Genomic DNA, 21832 nt, shown 5'->3' on the forward strand with positions numbered 1-21832 from the left:
AGAAACTGTGCTGGTGCTGGCAGACCCATGGTTTTGGAGGTTATCCATTCTCTGACTGTGTTTCAGCTGTTTGCCTCAGGCCTTAATGTCATTACGCAATGCTGCAGTTAGTGATACATGGTTTTGTTAGCCTAGAAAAGGTAGGAGTCCAAAATGAGTGCAGGTATCAAAGCGTTCTGGTTCCCCTGGGCTCTGCTACGTCCTTCTCTAGAGAAAAAACAAAGAAAAAACCTTCCAGCTCTCTGCTGCTGCTGCAAGTGCATCTATTTGCACTTAAGTTCTCTTAATGTCAGCTGAAGATCTGGGAACTTCCTGGACTCCTCCTCCCTTCCAAAAAAGAAGACAGGCTGAGATGCTGAAGCTCAGTCTATGCGCAGTCGCCAAGGCGATTAGCTCCAGGGTTGGCATGATCAGCAGCAGAGCACTTTTCAGCGTGGTGCACAGTGGGGTTTCCCGAACTGGAGGAACCTCAGGGGGAGCGGAGAGCTGCCAGGAGCCTGCAGCTCGCACGACAGCGGCTGACGAGACCTGGCTGGGGCCAGGAGCAACAGGACCCAAGCCCCCACACGTATAAAAGCAGCCCTTGGGGAGCACGAGCGACCAGGGCGTGGCGCGGCAGCAGGGGCATGGTGCGGCAGCTCATGCAGAAGGGCATGCAGGAAGGGCGCTGAGGCTCTGCCAGCTCACCCACCCAGCAGAAAGCCATGGCCTCTCTAAGCTCTGCACCCACCATGGCTGATGCAGCTTCCCAGACAGAGCTCCGTCAGGAATGCACTGCCACCCAAGTGCCACGCTGCAGGGTGTGCCCTGCTCTTCCACCAGTACCGGATGGCAGAAGTGAGCACACCTGTGGGAGGTGCGCCTGGGTAGAGAGAGCAAGTCCTCCACTTAGTGACAGAGCTCCAGGAGGAGGTGACTAGGTTGAGGAGTATCAGGGAGTGCAAGAGAGAGAGAGACTACTGGAATCGCACCCTGCCTTCCCCGAGACAGGCCCAGCAGGCAGACAGGACACATGATACAGAGGATTCCCTGTCCTCTCTCCACCTGGCTGAACACAGTGACTTAAGAGATAGGAGGCAACGGTGACAAGTTGCTGCCCGGCACAGCAGGCGCATCTCCTCTGTGACCACCCCACCTTCCCAGGTGCCCTTGTGTAATAGGTATGAGGCTCTGCAAGTGGAACCAAACAATAATGAGGACTATGGCTCATCTGGCTTGGAGGTGTCGCCAAGGTTAAGTTGGCCTATGTCCTGCATCAAAACTGCTTCCACAAAGAAAGAAAGAAAGAAAGAAAGAAAGACGGGTCATTGTCATAGGAGACTCCCTTCTGAAGGGAACAGAAAGCCCAGTATGCAGACTGGACCCACTTCTTAGGGAAGTCTGCTGCCTCCCTGGGGCCCAGGTTAAAGATTTGAAGAGAAAGCTTCCTTACTTGGTACAGCCCTTGGATTACTATCCATTATTGATTTTTCACGTAGGGGGCAATAAAGTCGCAACAAGAAGGCCGAGGGCGATCAAGAGAGATTTCAGGGCCTTGGAACAACGGGTTAAGGGATCAGGAGCACAAGTATTCTTCTTCTCTATCCTTCCAGTTGCAGGGAACGATGAGGGAAGAAACAGGAAGAGCCAGCAGATCAATACCTGGCTCCGAGCCTGGTGTCACTGGCAGAATTCTGGGGTTTTTGATTATGTTTACACAACACCAGGCCTGCTGGCGACAGATGGGGTACACCTGTCTCAAAGGGGGAAAAGGATCCTTGCACAGGAGTTAGCAGGGCTCATTGAAAGAGCTTTAAACTAGATTTGAAGGGGGAAAGGGATAAAACCAGGCTCACTAGAGATAAGCCTGGGGGCAGCACGCCAATGTTTGAGGGACAGTGTGCTAGCAAGGTCCTTCGGTCTGTCATTTCAGTGGAGGCAGGAAACGGAGAACCATGCGGCAGCAAAGACACCACACAAGCACCTGAGAATGGTCACATAGGAATTAGGGCTTCTCCCCCCCAAAAGGTGGCGGGATCAATAGGCCAACTGAAGTGCATGTACACCAATGCATGCAGCATGGGCAACAAACAGGAGGAGCTGGAAGCCATTGTGCAGTGGGAAAACTCTTCTATAGTTTCCACCACGGAAGCATAGTGAGATGACTTGCACAACTGGAGTGCTGCAATGGATGGCTATAAGCTTTTCAGAAGGGACAGGCAAGGAAGGAGAGGCAGTGGGGTAGCCCTATTTGTTAGGGAGTGTTTTGACTGTCTAGAGCTTGATGATGATGATGAAAGGGTTGAGTGTTTATTCACCAAAAGTGAAGTAGTACTTCACCAAGTAATGGTGAAGTATTGGGTATGAGAGTGACAAAACTGGGGAAAAAAAGGACACCTAGGAATATGAAAGAAAAGTGAAGAGAGACAAAGTCGTCTCTTAGCTGTGGGCTGTGTTTTCCATGATTAAGGGGTAGAACAGATACTGCTGGGGAAAATGACTTTCAGTCAGTATCACCAAAAAAAGCATCAAAGCACTGAGATGTTCCCAGACCTTTTCCATTTCACAGAGATTGCAGAATAGGCATAATTGGAGAAAGCACAGCAGGACCAGGACTAAAAGAGTATCTTCTAGAAAACAGAAGGGTGCAGGAGAGTCAGGTTAAGAAAGATCACCTAACACATCTAACAGCTCCTTGAACAACAAATCAAGATGATTTAGACATTCAAGGAAAGAATGCATAATGATTGCTTTTACGGCTTCCTCCACATCTCAAGACCAATGCCATATTTGAGGTGGACAGCCATTGCCTCCAGATGTGATGCTCTGTAATAAGTAGAATATTTCCTCATTCTCTGCTCTTGCCTCTGGGCAACTGTATTCGTGCATGTACAAGTTTGTGGATACCACAGGCTTCACATGCATCCTACAATTTCCTTTGTGCTGCAATATACATGCCAATCACAAAATCTTAAAGTTTTCTGCAAAGTGGCAAAACTTTTTTTTTTTGTCATGTCAATCTTTTTTTTTTTTTCATGGCACAGTCATTGTATTGTTACACTTTTTTTTTTTGGCACAGAATGCTTAAATTTTATTCTTCCTTTGGTTGTTCTGTTTATTTTCTGCTTACTTTCAGTTAATGCTGGCAGAATTATATTTCATCATCATTTACATTATCATTCAATTGCATGAATGCATCATTACATTGATTATTAAAAATTAATCTACTGTGAAATGGCAAATACCAGAGAATCACCCTCTTTCTCCACTAAGAGAATGTATAATGGCAGTTTCCCTTCCTTGTCTTATCCTAGTTGATACATTCAAGGGCAGAGAGCAGCTATTCAGAGGGACATAGACAAGCTGGAAAAATGGGCTCAGAGGAACCTTATGAAATCGAATAAGGACAAAAGCAAAGTTCTGCACCTGGGAAGAAATAACCCCTGGCAACAATACAGGTTGGGAAATTACTAGCTGGTGAGCATCTCTTCTGAAAAAGTTGCTATCCTGGTGGACGGAAAGCTGGATGTGAGCTAGCAGTGTGCCCTGGCGGCAGTGGAGGCCAACTGCATCCTTGGCTGTAAAATAGCAGGACCCTACCCAGTAGTTCAAAGCAAAGGATTACTAGCATTTGTTAGATCCCATATAGATATTGCATCCAGTTTTGGGCCCGTCAGTACAAGAAAGGCACTAATCAACTGAAGCAAGTTCAGAAGAGGACCACCAAGACAGTCAGGAGGCTGGTGCACTTGCCCTGTGAGGAGAAACTCATGGACCAGGACTTGTTTATCCTGAAGAAGTGAAGGCTCAGGTGGGAGGAGCTAACCACAATCTTCTAATACCTACACAGGTCATCAAGAAGACCAGGCCAGGCTCTTCACAGTGGTGCATGGTGGTAGGACAAGAGACAGGAGGCTTAAGCTGTAATGAGAGATACCAAATGGATATAGGGAAAACTTCTTCACCATGATGACAGTCAAGCATCGAGCATTGGAAGAGGCTGGACAGAGAGGTTGTGCAGTCTGTATCCTTGTAGGTTTCAAGACCTGACTGGATAGAGCCCTGAACAAAATCACCTGATCTCATAGCTGACCCTGCTTTAAGCAGGAGGTTGGGCTAGATGACCAAGGTGCGTTCCAACCTGAATCTTCTTTTAATCCCCTGCATGATCCAATTAAGGAGGCATTATGTTAGAATACTGACTGTAATTTCCCTCTACTTCAGCTGATTTTTAGCACCTTGGAGACACTGTGCCTGTTATTTCCCTATCCAGGTAATCAGGATACCTAGTTAGGTAAAAAGGCATCAGAAGGAACACTGAGGGAGCTCATCTCACAGGGTTACAGTGAAAGGACAAGAGGTAATGTGCACAAGTTGCAACATGGGAAATTCTGGCTGGACAAAAGGAAATAAACTTCTTGCCCCTGAAAATTGTTCAGCAGATATGCCTGGAGAAAAAAAATTGGCTGGATGAGAAACTGAGCAACCTAATCTAGATTTGAAGTCAGGCCTGCTTTGGTAAGGAGACTGCATTAAAGAACTTCATGAACCTTTTCAAACCTAGATCCTCGTATGATCCTATGATTTATGTACCAGGCAGTACCAGGGAGTTCTCTCTTTCACTTCCATTTGACCATTCCCTGCAAAAATGTGTTTGTAACTCAAGTTATATGGCCAAGCCTCTCCGTTCTCTGCCTTTTTGCTGCTTGAAGTAGAGGCTCATGAGAATCAATTAATACAATTATGTCTTCTCCAGATAGGCTGTTAGTCTGCACATAGTACATGACAGCCACAGAAATCTTTGGACTTTAAAGGTTTTTAAGTTGCTGTTGCTATGAAGAGTCTGGCATTAGCATGTAGCTTCCTGAGAATACAGTCACTCTAACAAGCTATGTTTTCACTGTAACTAAGATATTCTTATCTCAAAAGAGAGGCTTATGCTCCATTATTAATTATCAGGTCTAAACATACAAAGAAAGAGAAGAAACACAACAAAAATCTCAACTCTAACCCACACTTCAAGGCATAGTAGCAGGAACCTCTTTAAAACTTTTGGTTACTAGACAGCTGTGTATTGTGCTACTGTAACTTCAGATATACTTATGCAAATTCTGCAAAAAGCCTGGCCATTATTTAAAAAATACCCAACAGGCAGTAATAACAATAGGAATAGATGACTCAAAGAGGCCCACGTTAGACATAAAGCATTGCGAGCACCTTTTCAAGCAGAAAAAGGTGTTCAACATTCTGTAACAGCTAAGGTCATAACAGAATCCTCCCTTACTTTTATCCTGTGTATATACTCATAAAGCAAGGCAGCACAGGCAGGCTACGTCCCCACAATCTTCATGTGCTTTCCAACAATGTCAATACAAATATCATGGCTGGAGAAAGATGTCCCTACTTCTGGAAAACTCCTTTATTCCAGAAGCACCATGTTCATGCCACTGAAATACCCCCAGTGATTCACCACAGGCTGCTTAACTTCTTAACTCAGAAAAATAACCTTTTCTAACTGGATTAATTCTAACCTAATTCAGAGGCAAGATCAGCACAGCCAAAATCTGGATAGACATCCTGCCTGACACCCCCTCAGAATTAGAGAAACTCATCATTTTCAATGGCATTTTTGGCGTGCTGCTCAATGAAAACCCTTCCCAGCAGGATGCACTGTAACGGCTTTGCGCACCTTTATGAGGACTGCCTGTTTTTTGAAGTTACCAGCCCACTGGCTGACTGCAGACTACTTTAGCAGGTATCACTGCCTGATTTTCCACTCTGCTGCTCTCATCCTAGAGTCTCTGCACAAAAAGGCTGGGGTGGGCTACATTCGTGACTATGGCCTCTCGTACTAAGCAGTCCTAGAGCTGCTGCTGCTTCTAGAGCTGCGTTGTAGCATAAAGCTGCCCGCAGGCCCCAAATGTCCAGCTGATGAATGCCTGCAACAGGCTGCAGTTCTTGTTCCCTCTTTGCATTAGGTAACCATACCTCATGCATAGTATGAATGGTCACTTCTGCTGCCCTGCCTGGTGCTAACATGGTATCAGTTCTTTAAAATGCCACGTGTACAGAATTAAATGCATATACAGGCTGACATATATGTGTATTTCACAGAAAAATTACAAACTGTAAAAATTCCTTGGTAAAGCAGAGGCCTGTTGCTACCCAGGAGGACAGCCAACAATCAAAAGAACTAAAAAACAAAGTCGCGGGGTACAGAGCAGTGAGGGCTGCTGCACTGGAGCACCTCACCGCCACAATGCTACCCACACCGCATGGCACCGAAAAGACTGCCGGAGCCCGCACGACTGACAGGCGACGCTTGCAGCAGCACCGCCGCCGCGCAGGCCGCCGGAGGCCCCGGGCGCGCGGGCAGGCCGCGGCTCTGGCCGCTACGGGTACCGGTACTCCCGCTCCCGCTCCCGCTCCCGCTCCCGCTCCCGCTCCCGCTCCCGCTCCCGCTCCCCAGCAGCACGACGAAGGCTCCGCCCCCTCCCCAGCCCCGCCTTCCCCGCTCGACATTTGCATGCCAGGCCTCGCCCCTCTGTGTGACGAGCCTATCGAGCGCGACCTATAACGGCTGTTGCCCCGCCCCTTTCTGCTGCCACCGATAACGGAAGCGCCCGGAGGCTGAGCAGTGGCGCGCCCTGCGCGCGGCCTGCGCGCAGCCCCTCCCACCCGCACTCCCCCACCCCCCCCCACCCTCCGGGCAGCATGTGGGGAGCGAGCCCGGGGTGGGCGGCCGATGCGGTGAGTGCGGGCGGGAGGGGGACGGGGGAAACGGCCGCTCCTTTCCTCTTTTTCCGCCTCAGCCCGTCTCCATACTACGCGCGCCCCGCAGGCCGCTTCCCCTCCCGCCCCCGCCGGCGAGCGCGCTGCCAGGTGGGGGAAGGGGGTGGGGGGCGTAGGCCACCATCTTTGGGGAAGGCTGCGACCCAGCCGGAGGGGTGCTGGTGCTGTGCTTAGATCGACCACCCCGCCGTGTCCTTGAGCTCTAATGGGATCAGCTCTGGAGGGGGTCGGTAAAGGGGGTGACTGCAACGGTGGTCCCCTGCAGCGCAAAGGGGGTAAGTGGTGACACAGCTGCGGAGGGTGTTGTCATTTCACCTTGTGTCCCGTACGAGTGGTAGTGCTCTTCCTTCTCGCTTCCCCTCCTTAGCCCTGCGCTCTTACCTCAGCCAAGTCTCCCGCTCAGGTGCCGTGTTCTCTAAGGAAGCGCCAGAGGGTCCCTTAGCACGGCTTATGTTCCCAGCAGGGAACTGTGCAAAGTTGATGTTTGTAGGCAAAGAAGTCTCTGGCAATAAAGCATGATCTGCCAGGTGGAAGCAGAGAGCACAAGGAAGCAGACAGAACAGCCCGTTGGGATGCTTCTGTATTTTTTACCCTGAGGGTGGTGAGACACTGGAACAGGTTGCCCGGACAAGCTGTGGATGTCCCGTCATTGGAAGTGATCAAAGTCAGGTTGGATGGGGCTTTGGGCAACCTGATGTAGTGAAAAATGTCCCCACCCATGGCAGCGGGGTTGGACTAGGTGATCTTCAAAGTTCCCTTCCAGACCAAACCATTCTGTGACTCTATGCACTGTAAAGCATGTTTATCATTCAAACTTAGAAGTACTTCTGGAAAAATGAAGCAATGCATTACCAGTAGTAGTAAAGCCATTCAGTCACAGCACAATACACAGCGAGCATTCATTCTGTTTAGGAGGATGTTTTTGCTGTCAGAGTAATTGTGTTTAATTTGAGCTGTTCTGGTAACTCCTGGACCAGAAGAAACTGCTAATAATGGGAGTTGAGAGGCCTTGTGTTAGCAACAGCATTGCTAATAAAATTCTCATTGCTGCATCTTTGATAGTTGACATCCTGTCATCCAGAAAAACCCACTGAGAGTTTTCTGCTCACTGTGCACGCGTTCAGAGTTTTTGGACAAAAAGCTACCTGCTCCTTATAAATGGTGTAGGTATGATTTTAAATTCATCAGTAAGCAGAGCAATTTCCTTTGAGCATTTTGGATCTGTATCACCTTTGAAAACAGCTCTCTTGTTTTTATGGCTTTACATGTTCATGCCTTTGGGTCGTTCTTCCATACTTCTGAGTATCCTGGAGTCTACCTGCTTGCCCTAGACTTTGTGACTAGGGTAATACATGTGGATTAAATGTAACATTTTTAAAAGCTACGGGAATAACTGTCTCCTTAGTAAATGGTTTATTCTGGAGGATGTGTTGCCCCCAGAGGAGCACAAGTATGTTGATGGGGCACAGACGAACATGCCTTCTCTGTTTGTAACTTGTTCAAAAGGCATTACTGATTTCATTGATCAGATTCAAGGCCCCGAACTAACATTGGGATGGAGCTGAGGTCTGGCCATTTTAGTGAGAACATGAGGAAACTAAACATTACCAAAAAAACCTGAATTTACTTTCCTCGGAGCTTTAAAAAAGTGTAGACTACCTCTGTAGGAGAGAACATAGCCAAATACTTATCTGAGAGGAAGAATTAAGTTGAAGGTGAAAGATTATCATCAAAAGATGTTGGCCAGTTGTGCTTTAACACCAATCAAATGTAGGCTCTGTGGCTTTGTATTGCTGTGAGGAATAGAATAAATGTTGGTAGATGCCCTCTGAAATAGGGAACAGTTTTCTTACCTCTTTCAAAATATTTTTACATGCAGCTGATGTACCTTTAGTGTAGTTCTGCTTGAACTTGAGGCAGCTATCTATGTATGTTGCCTTGTGTAGGCTTCCCTTTGTACTAAAGTAGGTTTGCCCTCAGATTCTGCAGTTTAGAGATGTTGTGGAGGTCCACTTCTGATTCCTCTGTTTTCTAAGTATCTAGATTTTTGTAGCTCTTTAGAGCTTTTAATGATTAGAATACAGTCTGTAGCTATTACCTCAAAGAGGTTTCTGGGATTGTTTGTCAAACAATCACAGAGGGCTAGGTTGGGAAAAATAAGGGGGAAGGGTAGTGCTAGAAGAAGTGCCTTCTGCTCTCAACTCCTACCCCAGCAGCACTGGCTAGTTGGTGCCTACTTCTAGTCTCCCATATTTGTCTTCTTCAGGTCTCTGCTTTTTTCTGAATTGAAATGTCCAGAAACACCTGAAGCATCCATACTATTAACTGGACATTATTTGACTGACTTGTGCTGGAGGGCGTTGTTCCATTACGTCGAAGCAAAAGTTAAGTTGAGGAAATTGTTGGGAAGAGTCTTGGTTAGGCAGTTAGAGTGGATGAATTGCTGACCTTTTCTGGGAGTAGGGCAAGCTTCTTTCTCTGAAAGATTCCCCACAACCTACTTAGAATTTTTGCTTGGAGGGAGTGTGGCAGACAGAGTTGACATGTTAGGAGATATATGCAAGTAGAGTCAAATACTTTCAGAGTTTTCAGGACTTTGTTGATGAATGAAGAACGATCTGAAATCTGTCAGGGACTGTTCTTCTAAATGTATTCTGGCATAGCTCTTGGTAGGCTTGAACTTGTCTAGCTGCTTTTTGAACTTCCATAAATTTGCAGCACCCACAGTATATCATGAAAAGGAATTCCATAGATTGCCATCTGTTTTATGAAGAAATTTCTCTTGCACATGCCAGATTCAAAACAAGTGAAACCTTTGATATGTGTCTCCTTATGTTGGAAGAAAATGTGACTTGTTATTCCTTATTCGGTTTTGTCATGATTTTGTAGATCTCTGCTGTATCCTTTTCCTTGGTCCTTTTTCTTCTGTCCTGCAGAACCCCAACTATGGTAGTCATTGCTTGTGTGGAAGCCACTTTGGCTTTTGCTGTGAACCTTCTTTGTAATTACAAGTACAGAGTACCAGTAATTTTACTGTATCCATTTTTAAGTGGGTGCATTAAGGGGGAAACTAACCTTCATGCCGTGTTGAGGAATAATGCACTGTGGACTTGCACAGTTAAATAATTATACTCTTTGTCTTTGTTTTTTAATTTTTTTTCTAATAACTTCTGATATCCAGTCTGATTTGTTCACTGTTGGTGAGTACCTAGTAGATGTTTTCATCAAGCTATCAGATGTAACCCCGACACCTCATTCCTGAGTGGTATGTAACTCAGAGCCTGTGGTATATATGAATGGCCTTGCTCATATGACCATCAGTATGAAATTTAGCACCTCTCTCTGATCTGATAAAGCCTGTAGCTCTTGCCTTTACTGGCACACTTACAGACTTTTGATGGAGTTTTGAAAATGTTTAACTAACTTAAAGGATAATACTGGATAAGTAGCAAATTGAGAATTTTTCTCTGAAAAAGAGAAAACAAATCTGCCCTCCACCTGTCAGGGTTGTTTTTTTTTTTAAGTATTGCAAATTGACTTTATTTTGCTTTTTTATGAATTTCTCAAATAATGCATTTTTGCAAATAGTATCAAAACTTTTTTGTGTATGTGTGTGAATGTTTCAGGAAATGCTTCAAAGAACATCAGAAGATTTTTTTCCAAAGATGGAAAGTTCAGTTGAAGAGATGGATACCTCTGATACCCAGTGGGGCTGGTTTTATTTGGCTGAGTGTGGTAAATGGCATATGTTTCAGGTAAATACCTATGAAGTTATATTAGCTGTCATGGATTCCATACATCAAACTACCTATTGCTGAATTTGTCTAAATGTGCTTTTTCTTCTATTTTGAAGACTGATTCAAACAGTCATTGCTCTGTTAGCAGTGAAGATATTGAAAGAAGCTTCCGAACAAACCCACATGGTTCTGTTTCTTTCACTACTGCAAAATTTAACTACACGCTAGACTTTTCAGGTATGTATCTTTTCATAGAGTAAATTTAAATACTAGAAGGTGCCACATACATCAGTGCATTTGTTCATTCAGCAAATTATTGTCCTTGTATCTAGTGCAAAAACTTGTGATTGGAAATGTCATCTTTACTGGAAAGTACATAGGAATTTTTACAAGCAGCTGCCCTGTTACAATTTCTAGTGTAGTTTATTAATAGAGTAGCATGTCTTGTTTAGTAGCACTCCATCATGCTACTGCTGCTTACCTCAGCTGTAGGTGATATGTACCATACATCTATGGGACTGGGAAGTTTGAACCTTTTTCCTTTAACGTGCAACTGCTTGTAAGCTTGAAAAAACTCTTCCATTCAGAGTCTGTATAAGAAACATTGATATGAAGGAATCTTTCTGCGAAGTACTGGCAGCAAAGTGATTTAATAATTCAGCAGGCAGTTGAAGCCAGTTCTGTTGTCAGAATAACAAGGAGATAGGCAAAAGGATTTTCTAGTAAAGATCTCATCTATGCCATGCTTGTAGAGTACAGATTACAGGATTCTAATGTATGTAGCTAATCATATATTAATCTGTCCTTTGTTCAAAGGTGTGTTCTAATGACTTTTTTTTTTTAGCTTTTCCATCCATGGATTGTTTATTTTCTGATTGAATTACGAAACAGATATGTGCTTAAATAGAAGCCTCTTCCAAATCAAAGAAAATAATAGTATTTCTTATACAGAAAGCAGGGACTGGGTAAAACAGTGATGTACTGGGGGTGAAGTAGTATGTAACAATACAAGGAGTTTTATGTTTACTCGTGTTGAAATGTCTGTTTAAAAAAACCTTTGTTTTGCATCCAGAATAAAAACACTAAATGCAAATACTAAAGAATGATTTTTATGTTACTGTTTGTAGGTCATGATGTCTTGCATTAAGGATAGTAGTAATATGCTTTGTCATCCTAGTTGTATTAAAGTCAGTGGAAGTTTTGCCAATGGGGCTGAATGTTAGATGGGCATTTTAACAACAAACGTTTTGCTTGTGTAATATTTGCACATTTTGCCAACTCATAAAAATGACAGTGATTCCGAGGCCAGCATTTAGAAACATTTATTGAAAATGCTGATTTGTTAATTGTTGAAATAGGAGTTCCTGTCGAGCAACTTTGGGTGTAGTAATGTTATTTAAAAAAAATGACACTTAAATGTTTCATATGCTATAGATGAATTCGAGAAACTTTCATCCTAACTCTTGTTTTATGCTCAGTGATGAAACAAACCAACCTAACTACCCTTAAGCAACGTCCAATAAAGCGAGCTCCCTTTTCTATCAGTGCTTTCAGGTAAGGAAATAAAAGGAAGACTCCTTATTTTTATTTTATTCCTGATTCTTGTAAGTAAAATGAAACATAAAAAGTTTTATATTTATTGTTTATATTTATTTACTTTTTGCATCAAACAATTTGAGAGGTGAATCAAGGCGGGAGAGCTAGTCAAGTGAAGAAAGAAGACATTTCAGAGGAGATGAGTGACAAAAGAGTTTTTAGTTTGTTTTTTATCTTTTTTTTCTGAGAAAGTAAGTAACTTGTAGTGGGAGAGGAAAGGCATACTGATATCCTTTGGCAAGGGTCTTAAAGCTGTGTCTGACTTTAGCCATTGGAGTCCCTTGCTGGAAATACCTGTTGAATCAGAATTGCTGTGGCGACACAGCAGCAAAAAATGGAGTAGTTAGTTCCATTGTAATAATGACTTCATAAACTATTTGGAAGTATTATTGTAACAGCAAAGAAGATTGAGTTATATTTTCTTGCCTCTGTGATTTGAAATTACAAGAAATTGCATCATAACAACCAGATTGTTTTATGCGCCTAATGGCTTTAAATTATAAGTTTCTTGACCATTTGATCAGTCATTAGATGTAAAGCTGTGCTGAGGTAAATCTCATACTCACTAAACAATAAACTGATCTATGCAGTGATACTACCACAGGTAAAATTGACTATATGGAATATGTGGGTTTTTTTCCCAAAATAGTTTCCTAGAAATAGTTTTAGTTCTGAATTGTAGTCTGGTTATACTTTCAAAAAGAAATTTTGCATTTGTAATAAGAAATGTAATAGCAATCTTTTTACACTTGACATTCAAGAAGTCCTGTTTTTTTGAAGTGTCAACTGTTTTTTCAATGGATATTTGCTGAAGAGTGCATGCAATAATGTGGCAATTCACTTCTGTTTTTTTGTTTCTTGAATAATTGCATTCAGTACTCTCTTTCCACGTGATGACGCCATTCTTTACTTTCAGGAGGTTGCTTCTTTTAGTCACAGTTTTAAAGCTCAAAAGCTGCTACATATGTGGTGTATATGCTTAAAACACTCTTTGAGGGTTAGGGTTTGTTTCTTGAAAAACAAATTCAACTGTAATTTTCAAGTGTGTATTTCTAACATGATGCTTTTAAATACTTCAAATGAGGGCTCAGTTTCCAGAGGCTTAAGCTGGTTGTAATTTCTCATAGTTTGGAATGTTCAGGCTATATCTACACTCTCACATCTCTAAATTAATGTTGCTCTCCTGATGTTGCGGACCTTTCTGACCATCTCTTCTGATTTATCTTCCTATCTTTTGTTGGGTAGATGGTATATTAAAACTGTTCATTACCACGGTTTATTTATAGTAAGTTAAGCCAGAATTTGAGTACAAAACAAGGTCTCTTGCCTTTGACCTTGCCTGCTGACAACAGCCTCTGTTTGAATTAAAACTCTAAGTAGTTTTGTATAAGTTTTGGTGGTTTGGTTTTTTTTTTTTTGGGGGGGGGGTGGTGTTGTCGTTTTTTTTTTTTTTGCATACTGTATTGTTTGGAGCAGGAGTTTGACAGGAGGAAAGTGCCTCCTGTCCTTGATGTGATGTGTTTCTATCTTTTTTTGTTTCAAGTTTCATCTGTGAAAATGAGGCTATCCCTATGCCTTCACATTGGGAGAATGTAAATACTGAGGAGCCATATCAGGTAAGAGCTGGTATGCAAGTTGGTCAAAAACATGTGATAAAGAAATAATGCATTGAAGTGAAAGCGTACTAACCTCTTTTTTTCCAGCTTATTCCATTGCAAAAGAAAACAAACGAATATAATGAAGTTTCTAGTCTCTTTGGAAAAACAATGGATAGCCACCGAATTAAAAGAATTAAGAGAATACAAAATCTAGACTTGTGGGAGTTTTTTTGCAGGTGAGATTATTTCTAAAACCAACAGTCTTAGGATTGTTAATGGAGCAAATCTTGAAGGCATGTAGCAGAAATATGTTTAATTGCTTTTATTATTAATGAAAATGTGTTACTTTTTATCTTTTTAAAATTTTCTTATTTGTCATTCCTCTGTATTCAAAATTCCATTTTCAAGACTATGCAGCTTCTATAGGTGCAGAAATGTAATACTTGTAGAAATGCATTAGATGTAGATGTAGCACAGATAAGACTGATGCATTAAAGATGTTCGGGATGTCCATGTGGTAGATGCCCATGATACTTACAGTTAAGTAAGGAGAACAAAAATAAGCTTTCAGTAAAATAATTCCTTGACAGGCTTCTATTATTTTAATTTTTTATAAACAAAGCAAATGAATATTTGTGGCTTGTTTAATTTCTCAACTTTATGAAATTTAGGACAGAATTAAGTGCCCGATTAGCACATATTCATGTAATTTCTTTAAGTTTAATGTGCTACAAAAGCTTTTTCTAAGTTCTCTGCTCTTCCCTCTTCATGTTGTGCTGGCCTGGAAGAAGTAGGAAGTGCCAAGTTCTGTTTCCACTTATTTCGTAGTATCAGTCTTAAGCAGTTGTATTTGACAAAAGTTATTTGTGTAGCCTCGGAGAAGGAGTACATATCCGAATCAGTTTTATAGATGTATTACACTATTAAAACCAACTGAACTAAGTTAAATAGTGAGGAAATAACTAAGCAGGTGTATATTAAAAATTTGCATGAGTTATATGATTTTTTGAAAGATATGTAATGTATTGTTAATTTAAAGCTTATATCATGAATATGCATAAGGAAATGAATTTAAGTTCTTGGTTAAGAGAGTTAGCCTTCTCTTAATTGCAAATTTGGTTACATTTACCTGTTTAAGTATGTTAAGGCTTATTTGGTTGGCCTTGTGTTTCAACATCTACCTTTCTACAAATAAGTTTCTGTAGAGGTGTATTTATACCATCTTAATACCAATCTTAATTTTTGAGAATAGGAATAGCAAGCAGACTTCAAAGTAAATGTCCTTTGAGTCTCCAGTGTAGATTGGGCGGGCAGGGGAAGACCTTTTTTGCGTAGCTTAGGAACTGATGTGATTTGGAGAGTGTACTAGTTTTCCTGACTGGTCAGTGAGTAGAATTCATGGTTTAAGAACTCTGAATCTATGGATGCTGTGCTAGAATATTCTCAGGGTATGAAACTGAGAATGGGAATTAGAATTTCATACATCTGGAGTATTACAGTATCGCCATATAAGTTAACTTATAAATAAGGTAGTTTTTAGTACCTGCACGGTATAAAAGTATATGAAGAAAAGTCATTTCAGTTTTAAAACTTTTTTCCTGTATCAAACAAATACAAGTAACAATGAAAATTGCTATAATAAGTGTATGCAATTGAGGCTTAGCTGCTTTTCTGCTGAGGGTAAAATACAGCCTTGGAGTAGATAGGCTTACACACACTGGTGAAGAAATTAATTGCCTGGTAGTATATTACAAAGAAGTAGGTATTCCAGCATTTCAAATTTACTACAAGTTCTTTTGGTGTCCCATGTGGGAAAGTGAAAGTAACAGAAGATTAATTGTAGTCTAGCATATTTTGGTTTATGCATCTCAGTTCAGAGTTGTAGAGGAGTACAGCAAGTAGAAAACAGTGTTTGAGATTGCTGATCATCTTTAGAAACAACTTGTGTGCTTGCATATGTACAAAGAGCATGTCTCTGGGTATTTAGTTTTGCTTGAGATTTCTCCTTTATTGAGTGAACTGGCTGTATGAGAGCCTTCTGAGTGGTGAATCAACTTAATTTTGTTTTACTGGATTAGCTTGTCACTGCTGGTGGAAAGTGCTAAGATGATGTTTTTTAGAATAGTTGGACTCCTCAATTTCTGTTCCAAATCAACAAAAAGTCCTGCTGTAGCATTTCTGTATTCTGCAGAACCACCTTCCCAGTGTGCTCCGTATTTTCCACTATTTAGGAGGAACAATTGCTACTTAAACTTTTGTGTTTTTGAGAAAGTGTTTAGTTTCATTGACAAGGTCAGTGATTAAATTTGAGCATTGCTTGAATGATTATTTGCATCATTGTAGTGGTCAAAACACATTTGCCTGTTATAATAGTTCCCATATTAATGACTATTTTAAATTGGTTTTATGAAATCAACTGGTCAGAGATAGTGAAGGACTGTTACAGAACATTTTTGGACAATTGATTATTCACCTTTTCTATAAATTTGTTCTGTTCCCCTGTTTCAAGAGAAGTTACTCTAGGCTACCTTTATACGTTGTCAGAGATCAGCAGCCAACAATAGAGGGCTGCTGACTGAAAAATTTCAAATGTTCAGCATTACTGGGCCTGAGCTCAGAGGTGTTTCCTCACACGGGTAGTTTTCTCAAGATGCAGGGAATATTGGCTCCTGGGTTTTGTTGAATTACTAATAGAGTGGAACTGCCTCTGCAACAAACTGTCACAAATGAGATTATTAGTGAAACCTCCCAGATGCCCTTGGGATTCCACTGACATCTTCTGATTTGGAAAGCAGTTGTAGGGGGAAAAAAAGACACCAAAAAAAATTAAGTTGCAAAGACATGAGTATTTTAGTTTGCACTAAATGGAGGAAAAAAAAAAAAGGTTGAACAATAAAACAGAATAAACATATCTTTCAAGTTAAATACTGCAAGATTTTCACTTCTATGAAATGTACTTATTTATAAATAATGCATAATTTCAATGTAATGGCATTAATATGATAAAGAATCTTTGCTGCCGGCCTCTTTCCCTGGATGATGGGACTTCCTCAGACTACATCTAAACTGTAGGCCCTGAGAATGCTTCCCCAGTTCAAGTGTGCACTCCACAGCAGATTGATTAATTTCATAAACCTAAGTATGTGCCTGATAAACCTAAGTATGTAGCACAGTGCCCCATGCACTGTGGCTTTTATAGGAAGAGAATACAGGTACATAGACAAGAACAAAGCTATGATGCACTCTGGCTTGCTTTTGTCTGGACAGTCAAGGGATCATAACTATGAACAGCTCAGTGATTTAGACACAGGTCCAGAGTCAACGTCTTCATGGATCTTGGGAAAACCCAGCTGACAGAAAGTCACTTTAAAAAGATTGGTGGGAAATATATCTGTTCTTTAATTGAAGGTGTGCTATGGCCTTTTGTCCATGAGACTGTAATATAGGTTCACCTGTAGTATAAGGTTGTTTTGTTGTTTGTTTTTTTTTTCCAAAATTCTAGAGCAGTGTAACCCTGTCAATGCATGACTTATCTCTTTTAGAAAGTATGTGAACCATAAATTCAGAAAAACATTATGAAGTTATCATGTTGAAGTAATTTTACCTAAAAATTTAGGTAATTTTATTTTTAATATTTTTGCTGGCTTACCTGGGTAATTATACTTTATAATCCACTAACTTTCTTATCCCTCCCGCCATGCTATTTAAGTAGGTGGAGGGAACAAAATGGGAGAAAAATACCTTTCTTTTAAAAATGTATCTGCAGAAAATGACCACATTGAAACTAATGCCAAATGAACAATGTTGATAAAATTGGTATAAAATACTTTTTTTCCTAATCTTGGATAACTTCTGAAAATAGTGCACAGCATCCAGAAGTGTGTGATTTCTAAACGTGTACCTTAAGAATTCTGATCTGTTTAAAAACTAGAAGCATCTAGACATTTGTGAAAGTGGAATGTATGGAGTGTTTTAGGTCTGTCCCCTCTGCAGTGTTTTCAGAGTAGTAACTTAATTTGATTGCACAGATATTTGTAATGCTATGTTGTGTGTTCTCTGTAGGAAAAAAGCTCAACTAAAGAAGAAAAGAGGTGTCCCAACTATTAATGAGCAGATGTTATTTCATGGCACCAGTAACGAATTTGTTGAAGCAATATGTATTCATAACTTCGACTGGAGAATAAATGGGATGCATGCTGCTGTATATGGAAAAGGTAAGTATTTTTGTCACATACAACAGTTTGGTAATCTTAACAGTCCAACATTGTTAGGTGTTCCCTATAATATGTTCTTTGTGATGTACTCCCTGTGTTTATCAAAAAGCTTTTTAATATAGGTCTGCTTTTAATTACACATCAAGTGTAATTAAGAAAGTTAGGATGCAGCAAGGAATGTAATTGTCACAACTGGCTGGTAGGACCAGGGAGCGTGGGGAAGGGATGCCCAAGAAAGCAGTGTGATCACAAGAAAATCTCCCTACTAAAATGTTCCACTAAAAATATTTGGTCACGTTGCTATAATATAACGATTTAGAAAAAAAAAAAAAAAATTGGATTGCTAATGAACATAAAAGAACAGACATCTTTCATCATCCTGCTACCTATATCCATGCTGTAGTAGTTAAGCTGTCATAGGAATGTAATGAGATTTTTTTTTTTTATTTCAAAGGGACCTATTTCGCAAGAGATGCATCATATTCCAGTCGTTTCTGCAAAGAGGACATGAAGCATGGAGATACTTTCCAAATTCATGGTGTGAATCTGCAGCCTCATCTGCATAGACCAGATAAAGTCATGTTTCTTGCTCGTGTGTTAACTGGTGACTATATCAACGGTGATTCAAAATACATGAGGCCTCCTTCAAAAGACGGAAGTTTTGTGAACTTGTATGACAGCTGTGTGGATAATACCTGGAACCCAAAGATTTTTGTTATCTTTGATGCCAATCAAATCTACCCTGAATACTTAATAGAATTTTGTTAAGTTTGAAAGGAGTTGAACTGAATATTGTTTGTGTCTTTTTGATACTTCTGTTCCTTTTGTAAAGACAATATAAAAACATGAAGCATGAAGGGAGGTGAAAGAGAAGCTAGCATATGTTTATGGAGGAGGGAAGCGGTTAAACATTTAAGAGAGACTGTCAAACTGTTTTTAAAAATCTGTAAACTTTACTAATGCATTTTTCAAATGTAGGGACTATTAAAATTTGAAATTGCTTAGTGAGCCTTAAATACATTGGGCATTGGTAAGTTTTCAAAGGCAAGATTAATGTTCCAATTTTTTTTTAATATATTACAAATATTTATTCATGTGGTAGAAATATGCCTGTAATATAGTATGCATATGATGAAACTAATCTTTTATAAAGATTGTCTTTAGAACATAAAAATAACAACAACATAAAAAAACCCAGGGAACTTGGCTACATATGTGTGTATGTCTGTGTTCTGTAGTGCACGTCGCTTTATGTTTGGAGGCCTCTTAGTTTGGATTCTAAACCTACAAAAAAAATCCATCTGGAGAAAACTGATGAAGGAGCTATGAAGTTCACTGAAGCTGTTACGTTTAACTTTAGGTACATTTTACTGTACACTTCAATTATATACTTGCAAAGCTTTAATCATATACTTGCAAGATTACAAAACCCTTGCAGTAGGATTTGAACTTTGGTTTTGATGGAAATGATGCTCTTGTGGTTGTTAATTGTTTGGTATGTAACTGTTGAGTTCAGTGTTGGGATATCAGCAGTGCCATACACCTTTCTGAGTTCTTACTCTACAGGATTTTTGCCCTCTTGTAGTATGCATGTGCATGCACTTACATTCATGCAGCTGTGCTGCTGTGATTTTTGCCTGGTCAGGGTTTAAGAAGCACTCAGTGCTCGTGTACGTGCTGTTACAGAAGACAACGTTTAGATTAACTTTACTGGAAATAATACAGTTAAACTAACAATGAAAATTTCAAAAAATGCCATCCTTTAATTTTTAAACACTTTAACAGAAAGCTTTCAGTAACACTTGTGTAGATCAGGTTTTCATAAGTGGTATAGTTGTAAAGTTACGGAGTATTTTTCACATGTAGGAAGAGCAAAAAAGACAATATTTGGGTAAAGAACAAACTTGAGTACCAAATACACGAAGAGCCTGAAGAAGGGGCTGTTACAGTGAAATGCACTGAAGCGTTAAACAATTTGCTATGCAATTGTCCCCCTAGTGTTTTTCTTTGTTAAAGGATCTAAAGATCACTAAGGGACAAGGTCTAAGTGGAAGCCTTTCCAGGCTGCTTCTTTGGCTATGAGCAGTAACAAATCCCTATAGAAATAGTATATAACCATGGCAGAGAGAGAGAATGATCTGTATTGGTCTGTCATGGAACTGTTAATGGACTTTTCGGATCAAAGGCTATGTTTAAAATCTATCGTATTTAAAAGGCACTGCAGCTGGCATGACCAAGGCTGCTCAAAACTGTATTAAACCTATGGAACTGGAAGCAGAATATGACTACATAACTGAGGACACAAACATCTCTTCCTTCTCCTTAGTGCTGTTATCTTTGCCTGTCAATGGATCTTGCACAAGTTGGGTGTCTGTATTTATAATTTCATGGTAGCTTTTCCTTTTGCTTCTGTTCCTAAACCATTTAGGGCTGACATGCATTTTCCTTTCTTTTAGCGCAACATGAAGTATGATCTCTGATCCCAGTTGGGAACTCTAGGTTCTACTGTTGTAGGCATGATTTGTGTTTGATTCACTACTATGCTAGCTGTGCAAAAGGCACGTTGTTCCCCACATCGTATAAAATATTTAACAGTGAATCATGCAGGGAATTTGTGTATTACTGACTCCTTTTTATTCTTATACAGTATTCTACAGAGCATAAATTTAATGAAACTAGCAAATATACGTGCTGTTGTTCCTTTGATTTGGTCTTTTATTTCTTCTGAGGTCTGAACTGACCTTTTTAGTTAAGAAAACTGAAGTTTCTTTTTTAGTGTCTCACGGACACAAAATACCATAATCTGTACTGATCTTAGTGACTTTTCCAATTGTTTGTGTTGTGTCTTGTTTACTACTTAACGCACTTCAATTGAATGGCAGAATCTTAATTTACCAAATTGCTGCACAATTGTAGTTTCAGCTCTTTTAATGTACTGTTCTGCTTTCTGCTGTCCATTTGTGCTGATGAACCTTGATACTGAAGGTATCTGTAAAGTAGCCATCTTTTGCTGGCAAGGGGAGAGAGATTATTATTGCAAGCAAAGTCCAGAACTCTACAAGCAGCCAATACAAGAAATAGTTGGACTTAATAATAAGCAACAGTGAAAAAGGAAGGGAGGAAAATAATTTCTTGGACTATGGAGCGTTAAAGAAATTAAAAGGGATTTGGTCTGATTCTGGGGAAGGAAACCTGCTATTTTCTGTTACTATTTCATGTAATGAAACTTCATGCTCCTTTTTACACCTGTGCAAGACAGTATGTCCTCCTATTACATGTCTTGATCTGAGGTAAAGCTTTCTTACTAAATTATTCTTGTGGCAGAATGTTCTCATTCACTTTCATTCATTTATGCTTCAGTATGAGCTGATCTTATTTCTATATCGTGCTGGCCTCCTGCGCCAGCTTTGCTTTTTAGAATGGGTGTGTACTCAATTACTGCTGAACAGATCTCATTTCATCCAAAGCCGTTTGGGAGAGTGTCTGTCTTCATTCCAGTTCATTTACAGGGGCAGTTTGTACAAACTTTTGTTTAAGTTAAAATCTGCAGAAACAAAAGGATACAGCTTTATTTTTTTAATAGATGTCCCAGTACCCTCACATCCAAGCTAGATGTGAGATACATAATGTACCAGCTGGAGTTAGTGACTTAAATTCCAGGAGTACATTGGATGCCAATTCAGCTGGTGGTTTGAGGATAACTGATCCTTTTTAAACCATTATCAGCACACAAGATAATAGCAGGAAGGCTAAAGTCAGTAATACAGTCTACATAGGTGGTGATTACTTTCAGGAAGAAGACTCATCAGTAATTGGCGTGCTTCTCAGGGGCCTATACAAACTGTACATCTGATGAGCACGTGTCAGTCTTAAAATTCCTTTGCCCTATATGTCCATCACTGGTCTGGTGTCTGAC

At 40.5% G+C, this 21832-nt stretch overlaps 1 protein-coding gene across 3 annotated transcripts; it reads left to right on the top strand.

The window, feature by feature from the left end:
• Positions 1–6599: 6599 nt before the first annotated feature.
• PARP11 (poly(ADP-ribose) polymerase family member 11) lies at positions 6600–20520 on the top strand. 3 transcript variants are annotated; one of them, XM_087767620.1, is made up of 9 exons: positions 6714–6729; positions 9953–9971; positions 10398–10526; positions 10625–10745; positions 11987–12062; positions 13648–13720; positions 13808–13938; positions 17765–17916; positions 18371–20520. In XM_087767620.1, exons 1-9 carry the CDS (start codon positions 6725–6727, stop codon positions 18682–18684), a joined length of 1020 nt encoding a protein of 339 aa, XP_087623746.1. In that variant the 5' UTR covers positions 6714–6724; the 3' UTR covers positions 18685–20520. The 3 variants fall into 3 exon arrangements, with proteins under 3 accessions (XP_087623745.1, XP_087623747.1, XP_087623746.1); XM_087767619.1 differs by lacking the exon at positions 9953–9971 and having other exon boundaries at positions 6600–6729; XM_087767621.1 differs by lacking the exon at positions 9953–9971 and having other exon boundaries at positions 6610–7046.
• The last annotated feature ends 1312 nt before the right edge of the window (positions 20521–21832 follow it).

The sequence above is a fragment of the Nipponia nippon genome, unplaced genomic scaffold (genome assembly GCF_047370975.1).
Source record: "Nipponia nippon isolate SJK-2023a ecotype South Korea unplaced genomic scaffold, ASM4737097v1 scaffold_3, whole genome shotgun sequence".
Lineage (NCBI taxonomy): Eukaryota > Metazoa > Chordata > Aves > Pelecaniformes > Threskiornithidae > Nipponia > Nipponia nippon.

Bases quoted from the DNA above. Each gene is read 5' to 3' on its own strand.
- PARP11 (XM_087767619.1), top strand. From the start codon at position 6,694: ATGTGGGGAGCGAGCCCGGGGTGGGCGGCCGATGCG. The intron at 13,939-17,764 runs GTGAGATTATTT...TGTTCTCTGTAG, and splicing joins TTGTGGGAGTTTTTTTGCAG to GAAAAAAGCTCAACTAAAGA. The intron at 17,917-18,370 runs GTAAGTATTTTT...TTTATTTCAAAG, and splicing joins TGCTGCTGTATATGGAAAAG to GGACCTATTTCGCAAGAGAT.